The 25,416-nt window shown below is 41.1% G+C and overlaps 1 protein-coding gene across 1 annotated transcript in view; it reads left to right on the forward strand.

The window, feature by feature from the left end:
• Positions 1 to 25,416, forward strand: part of znf407 (zinc finger protein 407) — a 127,666-nt gene that overhangs the window by 67,435 nt on the left and 34,815 nt on the right. Inside the window, exons 6-9 of the mRNA XM_079561109.1 lie at positions 9,255 to 9,421; positions 16,800 to 16,883; positions 17,999 to 18,119; positions 23,124 to 23,302. Of these exons, the coding sequence (XP_079417235.1) occupies positions 9,255 to 9,421; positions 16,800 to 16,883; positions 17,999 to 18,119; positions 23,124 to 23,302 (551 nt within the window). The remainder of the gene's footprint in view (positions 1 to 9,254; positions 9,422 to 16,799; positions 16,884 to 17,998; positions 18,120 to 23,123; positions 23,303 to 25,416) is intronic.

The following is a 25,416-nucleotide window of genomic DNA, read 5'->3' on the forward strand; positions in this document are numbered from 1 at the left end:
CATGAAATGTGTGGATCAGTGCGGTGACAAACGCAAATGCGATGGACTTTATTCTGTTTTAATGCACAGCTTTATCTAATGAATGATGCTCTGCCTCTTGGAGCCATTTATTCTTAACTTTTAACACACTTTGCTCATTGTTCAACAGGCAGACCATTACAAATTAGGCTAGATAGAAATATTCAAAATACAAAATGATAAAAAATCTCTCTTATTGACATTGTCATTAGTTTTACATAATACACGAGCACGGCAAGAGTATATTTTTCAATCCCTCTTCCGCAATGTACAGGTGCATATATTTAAATGTTAAAAATGCACCTGTGCGTGAATATATTTCAGATGTTGAGGAATATTAGAATGAAAAGCATTTATACTTTTCTTCTGTACATTTCCTATGCACCTGTTTCAGGAAAACAATCCCCCCCCCCCAAAAAAAAAAGAATGGGGGTTGATGAATGAACCTGAGATGTAATGACAGGGCTGATAATGATTTGTCACATTTGCTGCTTCATTTTTAATAGTCTTATATATTGTTATGAACAATGAGCAAAGTGTGTTGGAAGTTGAGAATAAATGGCTCCCAGAGACAGAGCATCATTCATTAGATAAAGCTGTGCATTAAACAGAACGCTTAATAAAGAACACTGCATTTGCATTTGGCTCCACACTCCTGCACTTTGCTACATTCATCATGCGGGATTTTGTTCTGAATGTGTTCCATACAGTCAAAGCAGATGCATCACAACTGACCAGTCCATCTCTGTTGGATTCTGCTCATCTGTGCCAAACTTGTTACTCAACCTCTTCTTCTTTTATTTTTAAAGCATCATCTTTCATGGACTACATTAACGCCATCGAAAATTGGACAAAGCACTCCAAACCAAGCATGTAACCAAATGTACTGTACAGTTGTGTGAAAACTCAGGCCGAAACAAGTCACAAATCAAAAATAAACTGCGCCAAAACCACACCCAGTCAGTCAACTATAAATAAAAGCATCAACTCTCGCTTAGATTAAAACTTTAAAGCCTCAAAACAACATCAGAAGCGCTTCCTACGTACCAAGAGTATCCGCACCACTGTTTTGGAACCACACGTCCAGACTAAAATTCACTGCATAGCATTCCTTTGTAAACCAAGCATTGTAAAAGCATATATTTAAAAGGGAGTAGCAGTAGGTTTCTGCATTTCATCACGTTGGCTAATATAGGAGCAGGGTGACTTACAATAATAATCCTATCCATTGCTTTATAACTTAAAGATGGGCTCATATTTGCGGTTTGGGAGTTTGCGTTGAGCCGCCAGCCGTTTCTCTCACACACGCACACACACAGTACATACACTATATAGTATATGGGCAAATTTTATACTGCCTCACCATCCCCTGCCCATTGACTCTGGAGGAAAAGGGTGGGAAAGATCTTGAATATTTTATAAAGCTCGGGAACCCCACCTCTTGTCTTCTTCTCCCCACTGTCCGGCAACACGCGAGCACGCCGACGCGCACGCCGGCAGCACAAAACAGAAATAATGTTTTAAATGCAATCATTGTCAGGCCCAAACAATGTCATTTATCAAGGGAGCGTTTGGGACTGTATAATAAGTTTCACATTATTAATACAATTTTTCATCCTCTGTCAAGCCTATCTGATTTATGGCACGCGTGTGATCTAAGGTGATCATTGAATTACAATTCCAGTAATAAGCGGGAGAATGGACCTGGTCTTTTACTTGGTGCCCACTCAAGCACACACACACACTCCCCCCCATAAGCACTCTGCACGTGCGAGGTACTGCAATCAGCTCCGGAGTAAAAAAAGAAAGACTGATACTCTATTTGTAGAATAATCTCAATAGAATTAAAATCGCAATTTGAATGGAGCTGTAAAAGCAGCAATTATTTAGTAAGTAAAAAAGCATAAGACAAGAAATAATCCTCTCTTTTGGGTCTTTTTGTGAACCAATCCTGTTAACCCTCTACTTTAAATGTTCTAAAATTCAGGTGATTCTTGTTTAGCAGTTTATATTTCCGTTGCTTCACAATATTAATCCTAGATGTGTTTAGAAATAATGCTCCGTGAACAAAGTCCTGATTAGAAACACATTTCAATCTAATCGTAATCGCCTGCCTGTCTGCGAATGTATTTAATTATTTATTTATTTGAGCCTTAGCATGCTCCTAATTTGAGAAAGAGCGTTAGGAGAGGACAAAAAAAAAAAAAAAGAGGGGGTTGAATAAGAGCAAATGAACATAGCCTTAGAGGTAATTAAATAGGGGACAAAGCTCATTATGCTAAAATGATATTGGGACTCAGAGAGTAAATATGATTGGCCTGTGAGGGGGCGCACTAATGAGACTCGAGCGCATTGTCGTTACCAGAACTATAAGGATATAAAGCCAGATGTCCTGTGATGTATGGATTGTACTGTTTATTAAGCGTCTGCTGTTGCGTTCTGTCATTTCGCTTTGTGTCTAACCAAGATCCATATCCGGACAATGGCGAGAAGAAAAGTATGAGAAGTAAACAGCGGTGTTGGTGGTGCCTCCTCCTCCTCCTCCAGCAGCAGCAGCAGGACGCGGTGTAGGAATTATTGCCGCAGTTATTTGTGATTCAGACAAACACATGTAACAATCTACAACAGCAAATGTCTAAATTCAATTGTGATAATTTGATCATAAAGACAGAGTCACATCATAATATCTGGATCTCGTTGCACTATTAGCAGTCGGCGTGCCTTATCAGATTATTCGGCTGTTGAGGCCTCGGTGATGGGTGTCATGCATCACCCTGTTTGATTTGTGTTAGCAGCGATTTTGGAGAAGATGTTAATTGGATTGTGGAAGTGCCGCACCGGTTAAAAATGGTAAACAGTCGAGCAGACTTGTCCCCCAAACTCTCATCCCCACAGGCTTTGAAATATGCCCACACTCCTCACGATCACCGCAATTTATGACACTTTTTCTCTGTATTCTTAAAAGATAATTAGGTTTATCACCCAGTTTTTCTGCCGGCCCCTCCTTTGCTTCCCATTTGTGTACCTGAGAGCATACAATCGCAGCATAAAAACATAAATATTTCTGCAGCGCAGCAGTGCTGGCAGGTGAGCCTAATGAAATTCTAGGAGTGTAATTTGATTTACGAGGTGCTAATGCGGCCTGATATTAGAGAGAAAAAGCTCTGATATGGCTGCCTTGTGCTGCATTTAAGGCCCATCAGAAGCCTGATAAAGAGCATCCTGTCCTCAGCGCTGCGGCTGAGTTATTGTTGCAGATATTCATATTGATAGTAATTCTTCCCGACGCAATTTAGTGCTGGCAATATATAAATATGGAGATAATAGTTAATTTTAGTGGCTGCCCAGATTGCAATGCTTTACATTCCACAAGTACAAAAAGTTGAGCTCTAAAGCATGTGGACATTTTGTAAAGTGCAGTTTAACAGATAGGTGGGAGTGCTGGGAAGAGGCCTTTGACCAAGTCGTGTCACACAAATCAGATTTCCAGTGCTTTTCAGCCACAGCTAATTTTAACTGGAAGCCACTTTTGATTTGCCGTTTTTGTCTAAAACATTGTGAATCATGAGAGGCGTGTAGAAGCTATTAAGCTTTTAAATTTGCCAAAAAGAAGAATGTTGCTTTGCAGCGGATTGTGCAAATGTGGAGGACAGAAGTCACTGTGTGGAGTGGTCACAGTCACAGTTTTGTACTTTGAGTCCTATTCATTTATTGTTGTTTAATTCACTTCTTCATTGTGTGTGAGCAGCTCGATGAGTTTGTTCCTCTATTGTGTGGTGTGTAAGCGGCACACACACACGTTTGGTGTGTGTCTAAAGTGTGTTTGGGTCTGCTGAGCTATGGCTCATAATAAAAGTGGGCAATAACAAGGCCACCACAGCGGGACGTGGCCTCAGTGCTCCCCGGCGCCCCCTCTCCTGCCGTGCCTCTCCTCTAGCCCTCTCCCCACCCCCAGAGTTATGGGCTGAATAACAGCGCAACAATATTAAGATAACATTTCCTGATTGTTTGTCAGGCAGCAGGCTCCTTCACCCTGCTTTCATCACGTCCACCGTGTTCATTAAATTGACAATTTGTATTTGCCCTACAGCAGGATAAACAGGAGCTTATCTGATGGGCCTGCTTTTTTATTATTTATTTCATTATCTTTTTCTTTTTTCTCCTCCTCCTCTCGGGATGGAAGGTAAACATAAATCAGTAGCAACATCTCAGTTGTGTGTTGATACTGCAGTCATATGCAGCGCAGGACTCTCAGAGGAGCCAATGCTCTGCAGACAGTGTGGCCTCTTCGTGGAGGGTTTTCTTATTGTTTTTATGGCATGCTCCTGCAGCCTTCTGTATCTGAACTCATGACAAACACTTTTGCTCCTGCACTTATAAATAACCTCCAACTGCATTAGTTTATTTTTTTAGTTCTCAGGTCATTTTAGTAAATCACTTCTGCAGCCTCAGTCCACATTCACTCCAGTGTTAAAGCAGGGTTTTCTAAGCAAGAGTGAGCAATGATGTTGCCTGGTTCAATATCTTAGTGCCGGAACAGGCCTGTCGTCGGTTGACATTGCGCGCACAAACAAAAAATATCGGAGCCAGTTCCCTTATTTAGGAAACAGTTGTCCCAGAAATTGAATCTTGTTCACATTTTTTATCCTGCACCCTCTTCTTAATCAGGTTTCAATTGACTACCATTGAAGGAAGATGCACTCCCTTAGACACAGATATAGGTCCAAAGCCAGTCAGACGGCATTTAAGGTTTACTCAGTCTTTCTCCCAATATGTTCGAGAGCTCAGGGCCAAATGATTTAATCTTCATTCAGCTAATTTAGTCTAGATTTAAGCTGCTGGGTTGTCGAAGTGCAGAGTGATGGAGTCTGAAAACAGGATGAGAAGGGCAAACGGAAGGAAGGGAGTGAGGGAGAGATATGGAGCCGTGGAGAAAAAGGGTAGAGGAGAAAGGGGGGGCTGAAGATGATGATCCATCCTGACCCTAGTGAATGCTGTCATGTTCCTCCCTCTAGGTAATCTCTCTCACTCACTCGCTATTTTGCATGTGAAAATGCTCTCCTGACAGTTGCATATCAGATAAATTTTTCGCTCTTTCCCCCTCCCCACTCTTCCCCTTCGCCAAATAAACAACAGTCTTCACTTTGAAGTTGTCTGTTTGTGTCAGTTTGGCTGGAGGCGTCAGTTGGCCGCACTCTTTTCCCTCTCATTCTGTCTTTGTGCTGCAGCGTGAGAGCATGCACACATTATTTCTCCTCAGTGACTGGCCAACGCAGTATGAATAACCAGAGCAGGAGTCCTCAGCTGTCAGATAGGCCTGAGCCATTAATTCTATCAATTAAACGGCCCCTTGTGTTTTGCTTAGAGTGATGTTCTGTCTGACGGGAGCGTGAGGGAAAAAAATAAAAAAATAAAGTGGCCCTACGCTTCAATGTCAGAATGGCTTCAAAAGCTTAACTCATAGAGGTAACTGAAAGCACATAGATCATTATTATGTTCATCTCATTATCTTTTAATAAATTGATCTCTTGTGTGTATTGTTAATCTTGAGTTTAATTAATCACATTTTATTTTTTGAGCTCGACGAAGACCAAAGTGACTCAAAAGAGGCATAATAGAGGTTTCCCTGAAATCACGCACACTCCTCCTCTCACCACCTCTCCACTCGGGGGCAGTAGTGAGTCCTTGCTAATAAATTGGGTCATTTTTCCCCTCTCCATGCCTCTGTGCATTTGTTCTTTATTCCCAATTAAAATCTGACCAGCGCATGATGTTGTGACAGTAGCCCTGTACTCCGGGCCCGATGGCTGGCTGGCTGGCGGTTGCTGGTATAGATATGGTAATGAGTGACAGTATAGACGCGGCATCACGCAGCTCTCACAACATACAGGCAACAGTTTCACCTGGGTCTCGGAATAAATCTTCAAGCAATGTCAATCATTACACATCCAGGCTCATGATCAGAGGGAACTGGGGGGGGGGAGGAGGAATACAGGGAGTAATGACTGACAGGGAATATTTATGATCAGGGCTAATAAAAAGGAGTTCTCTTGAGCGGATGAATAATGGTGACCTCTGAACCAACTTCAGGTAATTGAAGGGCTCCGGGATTTTAGATTTATTGGCATGTGACAGGATTCTTCAAATGATGGTGTCCAGGAATGACCATAAGCTTCCTATTAGAGTTATCGCAGCACTGTGGGGAAAATCTTTCAAGACACAACACAAAGTGTATCAAACAAAATACAAAGCAGTACATAGAGCTCTTGTCAGTACAATTATTACTCTTATTTTTATTGAAAAAGGAAAAAAAGAACCAGATTGACCATTGAACGTACAACGCAGTTATTAATCAAAAATAACACTGAGGTTACGAGGTGTTTTAAATGTTTTAACTGAATCTGAAAGTAACATATATTTCATGTATTAAGTCAGGTTTTTGTGTGGATTATTATTATTATTTTATTTATTTATTGGGGGTATAATGTATGTATGATATATATACATATGTATAATATCTAGTGTATAAGTGAAGTACCAAAATATATGCACAAATGCAAATTATGTTACGACCAACCCATAATTGTGGACAGACAGCCACCAGGACAGGACGGAAGACAGGGGTACAAACATTTACCTGATTGAGCAAAACCAATGTGATTTTTTGTTTCAGCACATCAAAATTGTATTAAATCAGCTCACAAAACTAGTGTGATCAGTTGATTCTTTTCCTTTTTTTTTTTTTTTTTTTAATCACTTCTCAAATAAGTTACTGGCATTGACCTACAATGTTAATTACTGTTGTGTTTCTGCTGATCATGATTACATTATGATTACATACAGGTCATTATAAAACAAACTTCCTTAAAGCATCCTCTCTCTCTAACATAGGTAAACATGCACTCATCCGCTACTTTTCCTCTTCTGCTCTTGTTTTTCCTCATCCCCTACCTCCTACCTTGGGCGTGTTTTGCATGGCGCCTCGCTGTTTAGAGGCAGTATGCATATGTATGGGAGAGACGGTGGATCGTGACGGGATCTGACACGCGGGGACAAGATCAAAGCGCTTCATCTGATCCCATAAAAACAGACGCAAAACCTCCTCTCATCCTTACAAAACCCCCACTGATAGTCAACTCTGCAAGCCCCGACTCTTCCATCTTCTCTCCTCTTCCAGTGCCTTCCTTCGGTTCTCGCTCATTCCAGTGTGCAAGTGTGCCCACGTCAAGGCCCGGCCCGCCTGCCTGCCTTGACTGCGATTACGCCCCGTGATAAACAATGGCCCGTTTAGCTCATAAAGCAGGAGTGTTGTGCATAATGCTTACAATAAAAGATAGCATCTCTTCACTCATCTTATTTACCTCTCCCATGGTGGCACAGGCGACGAGCGCTTCTATAAATACCATAGGGAAGATGGGGAAACCGCGAAGGAGAAGAAAACATGATGATGATGTACACTTGTTAGTCAAATAAAGTAGTGCCCAAATAAAAGCATCAGGGCTGCCTGAAAGGAGAAGGAAAAAACTATTTTGCATTAAGCGAACATACATAAAAAGACAAATTGCGTAAACAGTGCAAACTAAAGACACGTACAATAGGCGATTATGAATGAGAGTGTGTTTTAAACACACATACGGGATGAGGGATGCAAATTAGCTCATGGCTACAATCTGTCCCATGTGTGTTTGTTACCTTGCACTGTCCAGATTAAAATAAAATGAAAACCCCAAGCCAACCACCCAATATACACACCCAGTATAATATGGGTGCATAAGGAAGAGTGTCTGTTGTAGAAGTATCAAACAATTTGCAAGCAGGGAGAGGTAGAACCTGAGCAGTTATAACTTACAATAACACCCACTAGGCCCCAACTAACATCTATGAATGACATTCAAAGCAAGTCTACACCTGGGACACAGGACTTGATATAATAGACCTTCTTTATCATTTGCAATATAATGTTTTGTGGTTCACACCGGTTATATCGCACTGACTGTAAACAGTGCAGACTGAAGCCCAAAGGCAAAGAAGCCTCATCCTTTCTGCAAAGTTGGCTGCTCTAAACTACCACATGCATATTACATTCAGATTTATCTAGATTGATACGAAAGCCAGGACACATTTTCTTTGCTATCTCTCCTCTGTCCACCTTCCCATCTTAATTCCCTGCTTTGGTCCCCCTCTCCCCTCCTCCACCCCCTCCCTGCAGTAAGGAAGATGTATGAGTTTGAATTATTGATTCAGACACATGCTACATGCTGCTTGGAGTCATTATTTGTTCAGGTGAGTGTCATGCTGCTCGCTATGAAACAGATACCACGGGGATTAAGCGACACAATCAGGACTTAAAGACAGCCGCCCTCCCTAAAATAACATGGCCTCCGCCACAAGACGAATGCTTCCCCAAACCTCACTTCATTTGTTTATGACTCGCTCATTAGTCATTCAGTGCCTAAATTATAATATTGGGGTAAAGATTAATTCAAGCACAGGCTTTTTATTGTTTTAACTTCTATGTGTTTCTTGAAGCCTAATAACACAGCAGATGAATATAGGTGCAAACATCCTACACAGTGATATAAAAAACCCAGCTTTTGTCAGCTTGTAGGCGTCAGCATGAACAACAGATGTCCAAAGTCAACATAAAGACAGAATGCCATGCATATTCACATTTTGTTCCTGCTCGCAAGGATGGTTTTTGGAATTGCATATCAAAAACACTTAAATAAACATTGTTTCTTGAAATTTCAAAGCATAAAGCACATTGCTCTTTTGTATATAATCCAGGGGTGTGGAAGACCCTTTGCGAGAGCGTAAAGAGCGGAACATGGACCACAATGTTGCTAACTGTTCATTTAGCCTGGGCTAAGTGGTCAGGGACGCTGGACAGGTGAACTCTATTCTCCCCACTGGCCCGCGGGTTGTGTATACTTGTGTGTGTGGAGTGTAACAGAATTTCTCCAGTCCTCTGGGTCCTGGTGCAAAGCAGAGAATAAATGGTGGAGGTGGCAGGCCAGGACAGAAAAATCAATGCCTGCTTATACAGACATGACACACCAGCAGCTAACTGCCCACTGTGTGTAGTGTGTGGATGTACAGCACACAATCAGAAGACCAGAGCTTTGTGGCTTTACCCCCATTTCTTCACTCAAAGGTTTCAGTTTGTAGCATTTTAAGTCAGCTTTGGGATCAGTAAATAAATGTTTTGTCTTTCTCTCCTGTCTACCCTGCTGCAGGAAGTTTGAGTGCGAGTTGTGCGAGCGCTCCTTCAGTGAAAAATGGGCCCTGAACAACCACATGAAACTGCACAACGGGGAGAAGCCGTATAAGTGCACCTGGCCGTCCTGTCACTATGCCTTCCTCACCCTGTCTGCCATGAAGGACCACTACAGGACCCACACAGGTGAGACACATCACTATGTAGGGCAACAATCCATGTGGCACCTCAATATTTACTACACACATCTGAATATAGAGAGATCGTAAGGGTGGGCCATGAAACAAGATAAGGGACTAGATTTAATAAATTTGTAATATTTAATAAATAGATATTTGGTTCTTACTTTTCCATTGTATTTAGCAGTATACGTTTGTCACAAAATTAACAAACTAACAAAAAACATTAGGGAAAGATTTTTGCAAGTATGTGCAAGGAAAAAAGTATTGCAGTCCTTAGCAAGGCAGGTTTTAGATCAACAATTGCTTTATATTCTTTATTCTTCATTGGTTTCATGTCACATACTGCACAGAGGTTTGGGGAAATAAATATAAAACTAGTCTGCAGTCATTAGTCATACATCAAAAGAGAGCTTTATGTACATACAGCTGGATACTTAGACCATACCAACCCATTGTTTATCAAGTCAAGGTTACTGCCAATGTTTTGTGCTGATGAAACATAATTTCATTCAACAATTGGAAATCAAGAAAGTAACTACATTAACTGACCGTTGCTGCTGCTTGTTGCCATTGTCATTGCTATTACTTCTCAAACTAAGCAACAGTAAGTTAGGGACTGCGAGACATGGATCTGTTGGCTAGAGCCCCCCCCCCCCCTCTCCCAACAGGCATAAAGCCTCATCTTTTTAACGCGTCACACTGCATAGGTTGCAAGTATCATCCGCAAAGTCAACTCGTCAGGGTCGCTGGGTGGGACACTCTCAACTGCCCACTTTCACTCCCTGAACGCACCCCGTGAGATAGGGCATCTAACTCAGAGATAGTAATGACAACACAGAAGTTGCAAGATGACAGAATATAATGCCCATATGCCTATAGTATAACATAAATTATTATATATTATATATATTATTATCGGATATTGATTGATAATGACAACAAGGTTAATTGTTGATTAATAATTATTATTAACTATTGTCAATTAGCATGCTGTGAAAACGCTAAGTTAATATTAATTTAAGAATCATAGCAATCTAGAGTAAAGGCTTATATTTGATGCATTATATCAGCCTGTAAATAATAATAATGATAGTAATATTATCCCGAGATTACTTAACATGTACATACTTAAATTATGCTTTATCTAAGTTCATTTTGGGTTTAAGTATTTAACATTTATTTACATCTGTACAGACTAGTAAATAGACATTCTGCCTATTTTTAAACCAATTGACTTAAATGTTGAAATACTGTACATAAATATTTCCCCTCTCCAATATTGTCATCACAAATATCGACTGACCACTATCAGCCACAGACACTTTGACTGACACCTCAGTGGAGAATCTGTGCTCACTTAAGGACATCGTGTTACAACACTATTCTTGGATCACACAGAATGTATTTTTTCTAAAAGCCACAACTTTCTGAAGCTCTAGACTTTTTAACAAAAATGAAGTTCATATGTAAACTGTGAAAGTCTCACATCGATTTTGAATCTTCACAGCTTTGTTGGGAAGAAATACACACACTCATTTTTGGCAGATAAAAGCCATGACTTGTCCATCTGTAGTGATTTTCAACAACTGAAGAACGGCTTTCTTGGCGTGCACAAACACGAGCCTGTTCGAGGGTGAAGCATTCACATGCTCCCATTATGGCCATCAGATAATCTAATAATATTACAACAGATTTCATTTTAATTAGTGTCCAAAGACAAAAAGATGGACTGCATAGAAAGACAACATGCAATATTGTTGTTTTGTGCCACCCGGACTTAATGAGGGGATTATTACAGGTTTGTATTCCCAAAATCCAAATGGTCGTCATCTGTATTTCCACACAATCCATCTGGTGAGCAAGTGTGTTCTCAAACCCAGCTGGTCAGCAAGTGTGTTCAAGAAATTCATCGCATCAAGTATTTTCACGAGAGTTTAGAGTCCTTATTTAAACTTATCAAAGCAAGTATCACTCATTCCCACAGAGCTGACGAGTGACTACAACGTATGAGAAGTATCTACGTTTCAAAAGTTTTTTTCCTGCCAGCCTAAGTAGCAAATGTTGCAACTGGGCGCCAGTAACTTTTAGCTGGCTGAAACTGTGCAGGCTGCATGTGCGGTGAGTGGTGGGAGGACTTAGTTGAATAATTGCCTAAGCGCCTAAATACTGGACCCCAGCAGTTTGCCCTGATCTTCCGAATGTCCACACACTCCTTTTAAGTGCATGACGGCGGCAGCAGCAGCGCCCGCCTGACAGGCTGACTGAGAGCTTGTTGGAGAACCCACCATTCGTCACCAGTGCCCGCTGTGTGTTGGCGATTACGCGCGCGCCACTTGTGCTGGATGTTATTTTAAATGTGTTTTAACAGTGATGTAACGTCAAGGTGCCCCTCACATAATTAGACGTTTTATTTTCATTTGTTTTCAGCCGCCATTGTTCCCCATCAGGAGGTAGGCGTCAAACTGTCACCGAGCTGTCACCTCGGCGCGAGTCGGGGGGAATGTGTGTGATTTTAGCGCCAACTATAATAAAGTTCAGTGATTGAGATGGAAAAGGGGAAGTTAGAGCTGCAGAGTGTGCATATCTTCAAATCGGAAAAAAAAACACGATTGAACCTGAAAATTCTCATTTAAGTGATGGAGGAGACCTTGGTTGAATAAAAGAATTCCCCAAAAATCTAACAGAATTTGCTCCGCTTTGACCCTCGCCCAAACCCTTTGCCAGTTGTAATTGGTGCAGGGTTGGACGCTTTTAGCTGCAGCTATACAATCATTGCAATCACATTCCGGCAGCCAACCTGACACCCTGAAATATTATCAGCATGCGTGTGATCTGTTTAAAGGTTATAAATCGGCTCCTTCACAGCGCTAAGATGCAATACTAATCAAATCAGGTGGAGATTTAAGAAGTTGAACTTATCCATCCTGGTACGGAGCAGTCACTTAATGAAGAGATGTGTGTTAAAATCTGGCAAGTTCGTAAAGTGACTGTCTTTAAAGCAGATCTAACTTGCTACTTTTTTACTTTAAGCCACGTATTCGGTCTCTAAAGCGCCCCAAATTTTATCACCGCTTCTTTCCCTGACTGAGACGGTGTTATTCAAGTGTGCTTAATTGGCTTACAATTTGTTAAAATAGCATTTATCTTCATTTGCAGTGGTTAATGTCATGTTTTAAAGCTGGAGCACTGGCATAGTTATGTGCATTTAGCATTTGGTGTGAACTTCAGGCAGGAAAAAAAACATGCAAAATACATCATTAACTACAGCGTCCGTGATTACAGTATATGTTCCAGCATATGTCCCCCCCCAAATGTTTGTCGTCCCTGTAAATCAGCTTTTGGATATCTACATTTTCTCTACAAGTAACTTTTAAATACATTGTGCTTCTAAGAGTTTTACAGCAATAAACTTTACTTCAACAGCCGGAATACAAGCTCATACTCCAGAACAAAGACTCTAGTTTTAATATATGTATAGTTGTAATGTTTTAATTTGGGTCAGTACCAAAATTAGAACATTATGTTATTGCCAGTATTTTCCGCAAGTACCTTTATATACTGTATGTGTATGTGTGTGTGTTTTGTGAACAAAGGGTCACTTTTACTTGAGTATATATATACTGTATATCAAAATAATCTTATACTATTAACTACCCACCAATGCTTACCAACTAGAAGTAATGACCTTATCTAAAAAGTTATCTCTGCTTCTCTTGCTTGAGTTTCATTGTCCCTTTCTGATTTGTGTGTACTTTATGTTAATGGCGGGCTCCACGTGCACCAGTCCTGTCTGCGTGGTGGGGAAGGGGGTGTGTGCGTCTGTGGTCGTCAGCCGCTCGGGTCATTTGTAAAAGCTGATAAATGAGCGACTTGAATAAATAAATAAGTGCACTGAATCTGACCCATGCAGCTTACTCCCAGGCTCTTGTGTGCCGCGCATGTGTGTGCGTTGGCGCGAGGCAAGGGAGGCCCGAGCAACGCCACCGACAGGGCCACAATTGATTTCCTCATTGCTTCAGTTTGTCGCTTAATCTGGCGATATGCTGATAAATCTTCACACTTTGTCAATTAATTTCCCTGAAAAATGAGACCCAAAATGGCGAACACATCAATACAGCGGCGGATTCGATGTCAAAAATTAAGCGGTAAAATTAATTGCCCTCCCATCCGCTCCTGCTAAAACATAACTAATGAGGGAGGCAATTATAGCCTCATGCAGACTCCTCAGGGGTTATTTCAAACACACACAGTACATATATATGTATCCAGACACACAAGATTGTACATTTGAACTTAAAGATGGTGTTATCGTCTGATTGTGAAGTCCATTTTAAGAGTTGGGCGCGTCAGTAGCAGCAGCAGACGCCAACACGTCAACAACAGTAATTAAAATAGATGTCAAAATACCTTTTCAGGAACATTTATGGAAATAATATATCAGTAGTTAAACACCAAAAAATATGTAAATAATAATACTTTGCAACAAACACAGACATAAAGATATCTTCCAAACACTGAATAAACAGGCATCTTACTCAATCTTAAAGTTGTGGTTTTGCACATATAGGACATAGTATTTTTATTTAAAATTTTACCACAACTTTTTGTTAGTTTTCACAACCCACTAAAACTGTACCTTTCTTCTCTAGAGATTTTACTGCTGAATGCTGTGCAAAAAGACGGTGCTACAAATTTCCTTTGTCTATCTGTAATTTTACACCTGTGTCATCGGTTAAGGTCAAGCCAAGCCTAATATCAGTTTAGTAAGAAATAACTATGTGTTTTTCAGGGTCCCAAGGGGTTGGGGGGAGTTGCCTGTCCAAAGCAGGACTGTCCCGTTTGTTGACAGTCTCTTGTCAGTCCTTTGTACCTGCCCCATCTCACTGTCCCAGCCCAGGTTCTCCCAGAGGGCTCTGTGCCACCACCGAACAGCAGATGAAAAGCACACATGTAATTTATAGCCAATGTTTCCTCTTCAAGAATAATTGTGGCGACCGCAGCTGGGCTCAGGGATCGATGGCTATGGATTTTTCTGTGGTGGGGTCTTGTAGCGTGGACCGTAATGAGAGATGGGAGGGAGAAGAGAAGAGGAGGGAGGAGAGACTGGGGCTGCTTCTGTGATAGGGAGGGAAAGCGCTGGCCATTTTAGAGACACATAAATAAAAAGGAGTTGTGTTTCGGTCATTTCACACAAGGCTTGGACACAAAGCACTTCCCCCTGTTTTACAAGGTTTAGCAAATATGCTGTGGTGGTTTTGCCAAGTTTTTGAAATATGATTCCCTGTACAATTAGCTGCTGTAGTTACATTTCTGTAAACACGGCAAGGCATGCTGTACAAAGGAAATGCAACTCGTAAACAAAGGGGCTTTTTGTACTTGCAAAGTGCCAAATTTCCCTTTTTTTTTTCAAATGCTACAATTCATCCTTAACTGTTAAGTAGCCTCATGAGAACAATGTGCAATATTTGCGTTTTTGTTTGTTTTGTTTTGCTTTTACATTCTAAGATAGATTTGATGACGGCTATTATTTTTATTCATTTATCAAATTATTTTTTTATATATTGGTCGGGACAGTGCATGTTAATAAACACACATAGGACTCATGCATGTAAACATGCCACGCCGGTTTGTAGCCATGGGGAAATTTGCATCCGTTTGTCTCACACACAAACAAGCACTCACTCGTCCACGTTTTTGTGATGAGCTCGAATATCATTTTCACTTTATGTCATGTTTTATTCATTAGATAAAACATGATTAAAGATCATATTTAAATTATTCCAAACACACTGTGCAGATCTAACCTTAATCTGTGCATAATGGACTTGTGTTCTCTTGAAAACAAAGCTTTGTCAGAGAGCAGTTACATTGGGATTTAACGTGTGTGAATTGGCTTAGGAATGTACCTTTTTAAAGCTGTTTTTCTCCTCTGTAAGTGGCACTGCATTAAAACTCTTCTCTCAGTCGAGTGGCTTTAAATGGCAGTAATCGAGGCAAACTTGAGGCTGCTTTGTCTCTGTGGACTGCGTGAAAGCTGCTGTATGAGCAGAGCGAGGCAGCGCACTGCTGAGGCCCAGCTGGAGGAGTCACCCAAATGTGTTATGGGTGCACGCCGAAAGCCCAGTTCAACATCAGCATTTAGATGAATATTTAAGTGCTGGAGGTTTACGTCCTGCAATGTGTCTGTGCGCGTACAGAGTAATATAGCACTTGGGTATGTCTCACCTACTAAACATGTCATGGCTTTTGCAAATGTGCATGTGGCGCACAACATGTGAAAATGTGCTGCGAGTAGCATGCACGTGCACACACACACACGCACGCACACACACACACACACGCACACACACACACGCACACATTGGCAGCTAACCTCTAGTGAGGTTTTTATGTGCGTTGTCTGAGCACAAGTGTGTGACTGCCTGTGTTCTGTGGCAGTGAGAAAGAGAGACCATAATGCTGTTAATGACAGAGCCAGATGCAGGGAAGAGAGGAGGAGTGTAAAAAAGCTCTCCACGCACCCCATCTGGAAGGCATCGCCCCCAAATGAAGTTGTACAAAACCATCCCATTGATAATAAAGCTAATTTTTATGGCTCTGACAAGTATGTAATTATGTTCAGCGGTGCTTTTCAGATTTTATCACAGTCAATAAACCACACTGGCAATTTCCCGTCCCCCATTTGACATATTTACACGGATCCATCTGATTGGAGGAATTAGTTAGCTGTGAGAGCTCTGATGGATATACACTAGTGATCTGTGACTTCTGCTCGGCTCATCTGTTAGCCAACGAGACCCGCTGTTCATCTGCTCAATCTGTCTGCGCCTGTACTTCACACTTTGTGTCGTTTTGTGTGTCTGTACTCTACGTCTCCTTTATCCATTAAAGTGCTGCACATTTACTCTGGCATTGATGTGAATGAGGACATTATATCCAAAGGCAAAAGAACTGTCCTTTCATTGTGTCTCATACTATACATACTATTTATATAAATACCTAATTGGACTTTAACATGACAGGTGACACGCTCATTGTAAATCATCATTATTTCTGATGGACTTGTTTGTTTAAAATTAGAGTTAATTGACCACAAAATGGACAGAAAATAACTTTGCAAGAACAAATGTCATGATTAATATAAAATATAGAATTACTACATGGCACCACTTCATTTGTCTTGCCTATCTTAATTCAAATACATTAAAATTGTCATCTTTGCCTTGTGTTTAATATGTAGAAAGAGCATTTAAACCTTACAGAAAGTGTCATGTTAATATAGGAATTGCTCATTATAGAAATGTAAATTTAAGTTTGTGTTTTGAACATTTATTCTCTCTTATCAAGTTTTATTTTTATTTTTTCTTTGTTTGCATCTACAGGAGAGAAGTCATACCTGTGTGATCTCTGCGGCTTTGCAGGAGGAACAAGACATGCTCTCACCAAGCACCGGAGGCAGCACACAGGTTGGTAACATTGTGCCCCATCATCATTAAAAAAACAGCACTGTAACGCAAAATGAAATATAAAATAAAGTGTAGTAATCTTAATGCAACTTGAGATTTAATGACTGACATTTTGAAACCTCACTGGCATCCCTTAGACATAGATTATTTGACAGAATATTATATTCACTCAAAGACGCAGGCATCACTGTGACAAGTCAGTGTCAGTGATGGGCATGTGTACCACTATGGCTGACTGAAACTGAGATTTTTAATTCCAGTTATCATTTCCCCATGTCATTCTGTCGCTTAAGGAAATTGCATTTCTCAGATAGGCTGTCATTAACACACGCTTTTTTTTAGAAATTGAGGTTGTAAAATAAATATTGTTCTTAACTGTTGTCGGGAAGTCGCCCAAGGATCAAGGATCCGGTTATAAATATTAATTTAGATTTTCATAATTCATTTTGTTTGCTTCTCTGCCATTTCTCCTGGAAACCTTCAATTTCATACTTTTTCACCTGAGCTGACACATGTCAATTCTCCTGATTTATGAAGGCATTCAAATTGGTTGTCATGTGGCTGTCAATGAAGGAACCAGTCTGTCCAACACTGCCTCAGTTGTATTTATGATATAGAACATTCATGTGTATAGTATAGATTTGTTTTTATTCACCTTCCATCTCTCTTTTGTCACTCTCCCATAAAGTAATGTCAGTAATGCGTTATATTCAGGTGTGCTTGTTAAGTATTAATAAGCATTAATAATATGCTTGTAAAGTTTTAACACACTGCTTATTATACTTTTATCTGTTAACATACTAATAGGCCATTAATAATACGCTTATTCATAGCCAACCCTTAACCTAACCCTAACCGTAACCCTTACCATAAAATGATTACTAATGCTTATTAATACTTAATGAGCACACCTCAATCTAAAGCGATACCGATGTTTCGATGATCATTATAGTTTTTTAATTCTCTTGGCTATTTTTGCAAGAACACTGCTTTTTGCCACATACATTACTGGCACTTGAATGTCACCGTTACACAAGACGGTACATCTTTTGTCCTATCTCTCAATCCATTTTCCTTATAAAAGCATGTCTGTTATCTCTTTTTTTCCCCTGCAGGAGAGAGACCATTCAAATGCCTGTTCTGTAACTTCGCCTCCACCACGCAGTCGCATCTCTCCCGGCACATCCGCGTCCACACCGGAGAAAAGCCCTACCGCTGCCCCTGGTGCGACTACAGGTACCGCCTCATTGACCCTCCCGCGCTTCGAGGCGCTAATGGTCGCCCCTGCTCCCTCTGATGATCCGGGCCTTGTTGGTTGACGGCGTATAGGAGGGTGCTGCAGGGGGTCCCAAACGGATGTGAGAGTGTGATGAGTGCGGGATAGCAGCTGGCATTGTAGGGTAGTTTAGGGGGAGGTGGGGGCGGGTGCTAATATGTGAGGTCTTCTTGCTGTAGGCAGGTAGATAGAAGTTGAGGGCGCACAGGTCTAATCTCCACAGCACGACTCCGTCCCATCAGTCTGCCCTCGTCAACAGGCCGAGCCAGAGTCCAACACACACACACACACACACACACAATGTCACCGTCACTGGCAGGTCCCTGTCATTAAAACACCATCACACAATAGCAGTAATTACACAGGAAATTGTCGGTGAAATTGAAAAAGTTTTGGCTAGCGTTGCACATCTCCATCTCTCTCTCTGTTTCGTCTCTTATTATAATCTCTCTGGCTCTGCCCTTCTGTTCATCGTTTTCCCCTCGTAGCGTGTTTCCTCGTTGGCTGTGGCAGAGGAGTGTGAAAGGGAATGATCCCAAACCCATCATTGGTGTTAGATGCACTCTCCATTCAGGCGCCCAGTGACAAGGTCATTTGAGCTGTGTCCTACACCTGCTCTGCAGACGATTCACATCATCTGGCTTTGTGTTGGGTTCAGAATCAAAGCAGCGTTGCCAAGGAATCATTTTTGATTTGTTTGTTTTTCCCCACAAAAAGTGTACATTTTTAAAGAACAAGCGAATATTGTTTGTTCTTTACAAATCTTTTATTTTGAATAGGGATTTAAATCTGGATGTAAAAGGCTTGAAAGAAATCAACAAAATACTGACACAGTAAACAAATCTGCTTGTACTGCATTAAAATGAAGTTTCATTTGAATTTCTCAAACCTTTTGTAGAGCTGCCTCTTGACCCATTCACTATTGTACATATAATTGGTTTTCCTGGCTTTTTACATATTGTGATATGTTCTTACCTTATACGAGTTGATGTGTACCTGTTTGGTCTTTGACGATATTGCAGCGCGGATGTCGAAGTACTCCAGGTGTTATTACGCCTCACAATATAGTACCCCTTTTTATCCGCTTAGAAAATTGACATGTTTAATTTTGTGTAGCTAGACTTGGATCATGTAAAGGCTCACGTAACTGTATTTAAATAGGGAAAGCGTGGAACAGCTTGGCAGCTTCTAAACTCACCCCAGTTTGGACCTTTGCTGGGAGCGGCTAACGCCTATTCCTTTAAATCAATAGACGTTGAGACAGAAACACTTGATACAATAGATCTGAATAAATTTGCAATATTCCTTAAGATGAAAAAGAAGCTTTTTTTTTTGTTTGTTTCATTTCAGTTTACATCAGTTAAAAATGTACTACCCATATTGCCCTGGGGCTGGTACCACTCATTCCTAACTTGTTATTAACATTTTATTAACATTATGTTGTCTCTAAGGGTTACGGAAAGTTCAAAGGAGAGGAGAAAGTACAAGTAGAGGTAGAAGGTTAAGGCAATACCCCAGTGGTTTACTAATGTGTGCATGAGCAGTTAAATTCAGGGGCCTCAGACGCCGTTCACGGGGGCCTTGCCTTTGGCCTGCTCTTGAATACATGTTTAAAATCCGTCTCTCGTGACCTGCCCAGTATAAGAGGCTAAAATTCAAATTAGCATGTTTGACCTTTCACAACGTCCACGACGTGTAGGCTAAAACTCGCAATTTATAAATATCTGTTTGTATATTAGTATAAGACAAAGGAAATGATTAGGTCTTTATTAGAATACAACTGATTTGCTCCATATCCATATTCATGCGACACGGTGCGGGTGCATTCCATTGTTTCTCACTTGTTATCTCTGTGAAGGCTGCCCCTCAACCGCATGTAAATTAGTGGGGAGTGAATGATCCATCAAATGCCACTCATCTCCCATTCACACAAAGATAGATAATAAAAAGGGATAATTACGATGTGGAATTGTGGGTAAAACTCGTCTAATGATATTGCACTGGGAGTCATGTGCTGTCAGTTAATGAGGGCTATTGGACTGTTCTGCTGCTATTTATGCAAACTTCTTTACTTTGGTGTTGAAGGCATAACCCCCATTGTTTCATATGAGATACTTTTTATATATAAGGCTACGGTTGCAATTTAAATAGCCTTATTGATATATAGCCACTTACTCCTGTTATTGTTTATCGAAAGCTGACGCATTCATGTTTCAACCTATTTAAGTTAAGATAGCGTGGTGGCTTTGAGGATGGCACGCTTACTGTCAATGCCAAAAAGGTTTCGCAACCTTGTGAAAAGCAATGGGAGAGTGGCGAGGGAAGGAGCAAGCCATTAATGATGATAAGTGTAGCTCCTTGGCAGCGCAAGTCCTCAACGGCACCAGTGATCCAAATAGACACAAAGAAACTGATTTAAATCTGCACTAACGAAGCGGCTCTCAATTACACCTCTGCCATCATCATACAGTGGTAAGGAAGAATAATATGGAAATGGCTCAAATAAAGGGGCGCAGGGAGAGGTTGGGCCTTGGGGTGATGTGTCTGTTGAGCATGGATGTGGCTGATTCCCAGGGTGAGTGCAGGATGGGGGAGGAAGGCAAAACAGTGTCGGGCTAATTAATACAGTGTATAGTAGGAGGGCTGGTGTGGGCCTTCACTAACTGTGACACCTGCTGACTCCTAAACGCACGTTGTGTTGTTTTAATATGACAATTACACCATTACCATATCTGAGAGATAGCACGGCCCCCCCTAGGAATCCGCCCGCGCTCTCTTTAGAACCTTTTAGCTCCGCAGAAATGTTTTATCTATTTATGCTCCCATTTTTGAATAAGAAATGGTCTCACTTTTAGCAGTTAATGCATTTTTAGCTCAGTGATTTGCGTTAATTTGTGAGCATGTGACAGATTCCTTTGCTACTGCTGTCTACTTTTCAGTACTTTCAGTAAAAGGCAACAGATGGGTCCATGATTTGTCTGTGAACCTGTTGTTATACCTGTCAGTGAGGGCTGATAAAGTTATCACAATAATAGGTAGAGCTTTACTAATTAATTGATTGAGGATTGTGTGCAAAATCACTAAATTAACTTTGACTTTTTGTTGTTGTTCACAACAGGTTGCGTTCACGTGGCATCACAACATTTTAAAGAGCCTATAGTTAACTGAAAAATCCATGGCGGTAACTACGGTAACCGTCTAAAATGCAGATATCTCATCTTAGTTTATTGCCAATTTCTCTGTAATTCCTGGGCCAATTCACATGAAGCAAAAAACTGTCTCAAAGTTCAAAGTCATCTCTTCCAGCGCATATGAACTGTGGTCTAATTATTTCCTCAGAAAGGCGTCCAAAGGTGGTGACAAAATTCAAAAACATGTGCGTGTGATTTTGCCCAGTAGAAAGGACTTTCAGCCATACGAATAATGTGGTAGGTTTGTGAATCCAATCACTACCAAATCAGAGAATACATTTGGACATTTTCTTTATGGAAATTTCTTTCAAAAACTGTATCTCTCCCATAGAGTTGTGTTGGCCCCTGCCCTCCAGCTGAAATACAATTATATAACATAAACGCAACCTATACTTTATGTGATGCTATGAAATTACATCATAAATAAAAGAACTCTGACACTGGATTATTATTTTATTAAAGTATTGTATGGATTATTAGATGATTTATCAGTGATCGAGGTAGTTGATTCAAACTTCAAGTAATGTACACCTGGACAGAATTTAAAGGGACGCCAATGTTCAAGTCCTCATCCAGGGAGCTTCCTTATGGCTGGTTTTGGTGACCGCGATGCCCACCAGATGTTGATGTGGGTGTTGAAAACCACTGGACAGTCTCCGGTCATGTCCTGGTACCAAACCATGTTGCGGATCACTCCCCTGGATTGAGAGTGAAGCGTTTAATTTAATTGCAGTCCATCTGTTTTTCTTGTTGTTTGAAGTTTGTTCTACTTGTTATTGTATAAAATAGATTAACAAAAAGCATACACAATCCGTGCAACGGTAACATTATCCTTTTGAATCCCTTCTTGCGAGTCTTATGTTCAGGAGCTTATTGTTCAATTGTGGCCACTCTTGTATATATTCTGCTGCTTGGACAGCACCAAGCGAGGGCCCGCTCTCGTTTTAAGGCCCCAACGGAGCCAGGTTGGACTCTGTTTCATGATGGAGAGTAGTGTCTCTGCAAAAGTGAAAACAAATTCTCTCCTCGGCTGGCGTGAGCTATGGCACTGTGAGGCTTTATTGTCCCGGCCAAGGTGATAAGGGAGAGTAATTGCGTATTATACTGTCCGAGAATGTCAGGTCCAAACTGAGCACGAGTGCCCCATCCATCAACACTGATGCCGCTGTTTATGTGTGTGTATGAAGCAGTGCACATGCTGCTGCATGATGCATTATGGCTATGTGCTGGTCTGCTTCATTCTGTTTTCATGTCTATACAGCACAGCACCACCTTTGTCATGTCATATCTGAGATTTTGTATTTTGTTTGCTTGTGTATGCATAGGTCCGTCCGGGGCCAGTATCACACACATGGGTGTCTGTGGAGTGTGTCTGCAGGCAGGTTTAGATAGAGCCCAGGAGCAGGTCAGGCAGCATCATTAATCAGCAGCGGCTTGTGTGTGACTCTGTAGCTGACATCATTACATCCTACACCCTGCAATAGCTCACTATAGGCCTGGCCTCTCTGACCAGACCCACCAGTTCTCTTAAACATGCAGACAAACAGGAAAAAACCTTCTGTGGAAGTGTATGAAAACCTGTCGCAAATAGACAGATCCCTCCCAATTATATGTAACTGCACAAAACTGCTGTAATAGATTGTTATAGATTCAGTAACGTGAATAGGTCAACATTTTAGCTCATCAGTTAGAATATGATTCTAAAACACAAAGGGTAAAACCGAGTAGCGGACATGTTTTCTTATTCATAACCTTTCCTTTGAAACCTTTTAGATCAAATTGCGCTGAGAACATCCGGAAGCACATCCTCCACACTGGTAAACATGAGGGGGTGAAGATGTACAACTGTCCCAAATGTTCCTTCGCCACCAACTCGCCTAATGACTTCAGGAACCATCTGAAGGAGAGTCACTCTGACATCGAGAACCCAGACTTGGCCTACCTCCATGCAGGTAACTACTGTCATTTCCTAGTAATGCTTTTCTACACAGATGTGTAAAAAAAATGAGCAGCGCATCATTTTGACACCAATAGGCAGTGTTGGGGAGAATACTTTAAAAATGTTTTCCGTCACAGAATACTGAATACTTGCCTGAAAATGTACTTTGTAACGTATTCCGTTACTCTGGCTATTCAGAGTACTGTATTCTGAATACTTTAAATACTTTTACTTAAACACACAATATATTATAGTAGTGTATATACTTGATATAGGATTGCACTTCCATTTTATAATGCTTAATTTGCTTATTTACCACAAATTAGACAAGAAATAAGTGTTTAATGCCCTCCCGGGGGGAACAGGTTGTATCTGCTGTCGAAATGTGCAGCCGCTCCAGTCTGCAGATTATAACACTGGAAAATCATGGCTTGCACGGAGAGCATGTTTGAATGCTCCATGGATAAGTTTTCATCTGTATTTTTATGTTGGGAGGACAGTTTTTTTATGAACCATTGGGAAAATCGCTGCATTACTTTGCATCTCACTCGACAGAGGAGTTTGGGAAAGTGTGACAAACTGCAGTCTGTACTTAGATTACTCCTCAGGGTTTCTCCTTGTGTGTGTGTGTCTCCCTCGCCTTGTCTTTATTTAGATTATTTTAACATTTTACCTTTCTTTTGAATGGTGTGCGATATGAAGCCGAAATTTAAACAATGAGTACCAAGATGTTTTCCCTTGGTATTAGCAAAGTAACTGTATTCTATGTAAATATCCTCTGATTAAATAGTAACTATTCTGAAAGTCTCCATCACTATGTGCACCGAAAATAAGCAGGTACGCAGCTATTGTTCAAAAAAATGGTACTCAATAAAACACATGTCTATAGACAATGCCCTATGGCCTATGCTACTACCCCCACTATCATGGCCTGACTCTATTAGTTTTCTGAGGTCCAAGTTTGTTAAATCTTTAGTGGCTGTTTGCCCTCCATCAGCATTGTGTTGTACAAGTTGATTCACTGAAAACATCACGGTCCATAGAGGCAGCACTCAAAGATTGCAAGCCTTTGCCATCCCTGCCAATCACTCAGGCCGGAGAGACAGATGAAATCTTTTACCTCCGCAATTGGTTTCTTTGTGTCTTCCTGTTCCTCTTTTGTCCTTGAGAGCCTCCAAATCCAATCGGAGGAGTGGTTGTCCTTCAGAGGAGCAGAGGGGACAGCAGTGATCCTGTTATCCCCCTGACCTCACATAAAAGCTGTGGACTTTTGTGGGAGCAGCACGGGATAAAAGGCCAGACCGGGATATTACTGAGAGTGTTGTAGTTTGTATTCTACTTCACTGTGGATAGGTTCATAGTGAAATGGGATGGAGACAAGCTTTGACCCTGAAACTTTCCTTCTAAAACAAGAGCATATCATTGTGTTGTGTTGGTTGACCCTCTGACCCCTCAAAGTGACATTCACGATTTCACCCTTGACTCATAAACTCTGCTTTGTCTTAAACTATCCAAGAATCCAATCTAAAGAAGTCACTATAGAGTGTTGACCTATGGCCTATGTTGCTAAAAAACGCTGAAGTCTAAGGTGTACGAAGAAGAAAATATTTGATATACACGGCAGATTTTGAAAGAAATTTTAGTCCATACTGAACCAGTAGTAACATTATGCAAGGTCCAGAATGCTGTCTTCTCCACGCCACACATTATTGACAAGCTTTACGGAATCCTTACATTTTCATTAAAGGAAGAAATCGGCAGATCAATAGTGGCTTCTTTCATACCAAAAGTGTTTGGGAAAGGCATGGGAAGTGAACTTGAGCTCCCATCCGTTCAAAAGTAGAATAGCAGAGTGGGGGTGGTACGGGAAGGAGCTGTGTTTCATCTAAGTAGACAGAACGAGACCAAAAGAAAGAGACAGGGAGAAAAAGATTAAGAAGGTAGATGTTGAATTAACCTGCTTGTGATTGCTCTCTGTCAGAGTGGCACCAGGGCCAGCAGCGAGAGGCAAATCGCCTGTGATGGCCCTTCCCACCGCTCCCTCTTTGAAAGACACAGATCAAACGCAGCCTAGTCACGGACCCTCGCAGCCGCGCGCCCCCCGATTGATTGACACGGCAACGTCTC

The sequence above is a fragment of the Gobius niger genome (assembly GCF_951799975.1).
Source record: "Gobius niger genome assembly, chromosome: 8".
Taxonomy (NCBI): Eukaryota; Metazoa; Chordata; class Actinopteri; order Gobiiformes; family Gobiidae; genus Gobius; species Gobius niger.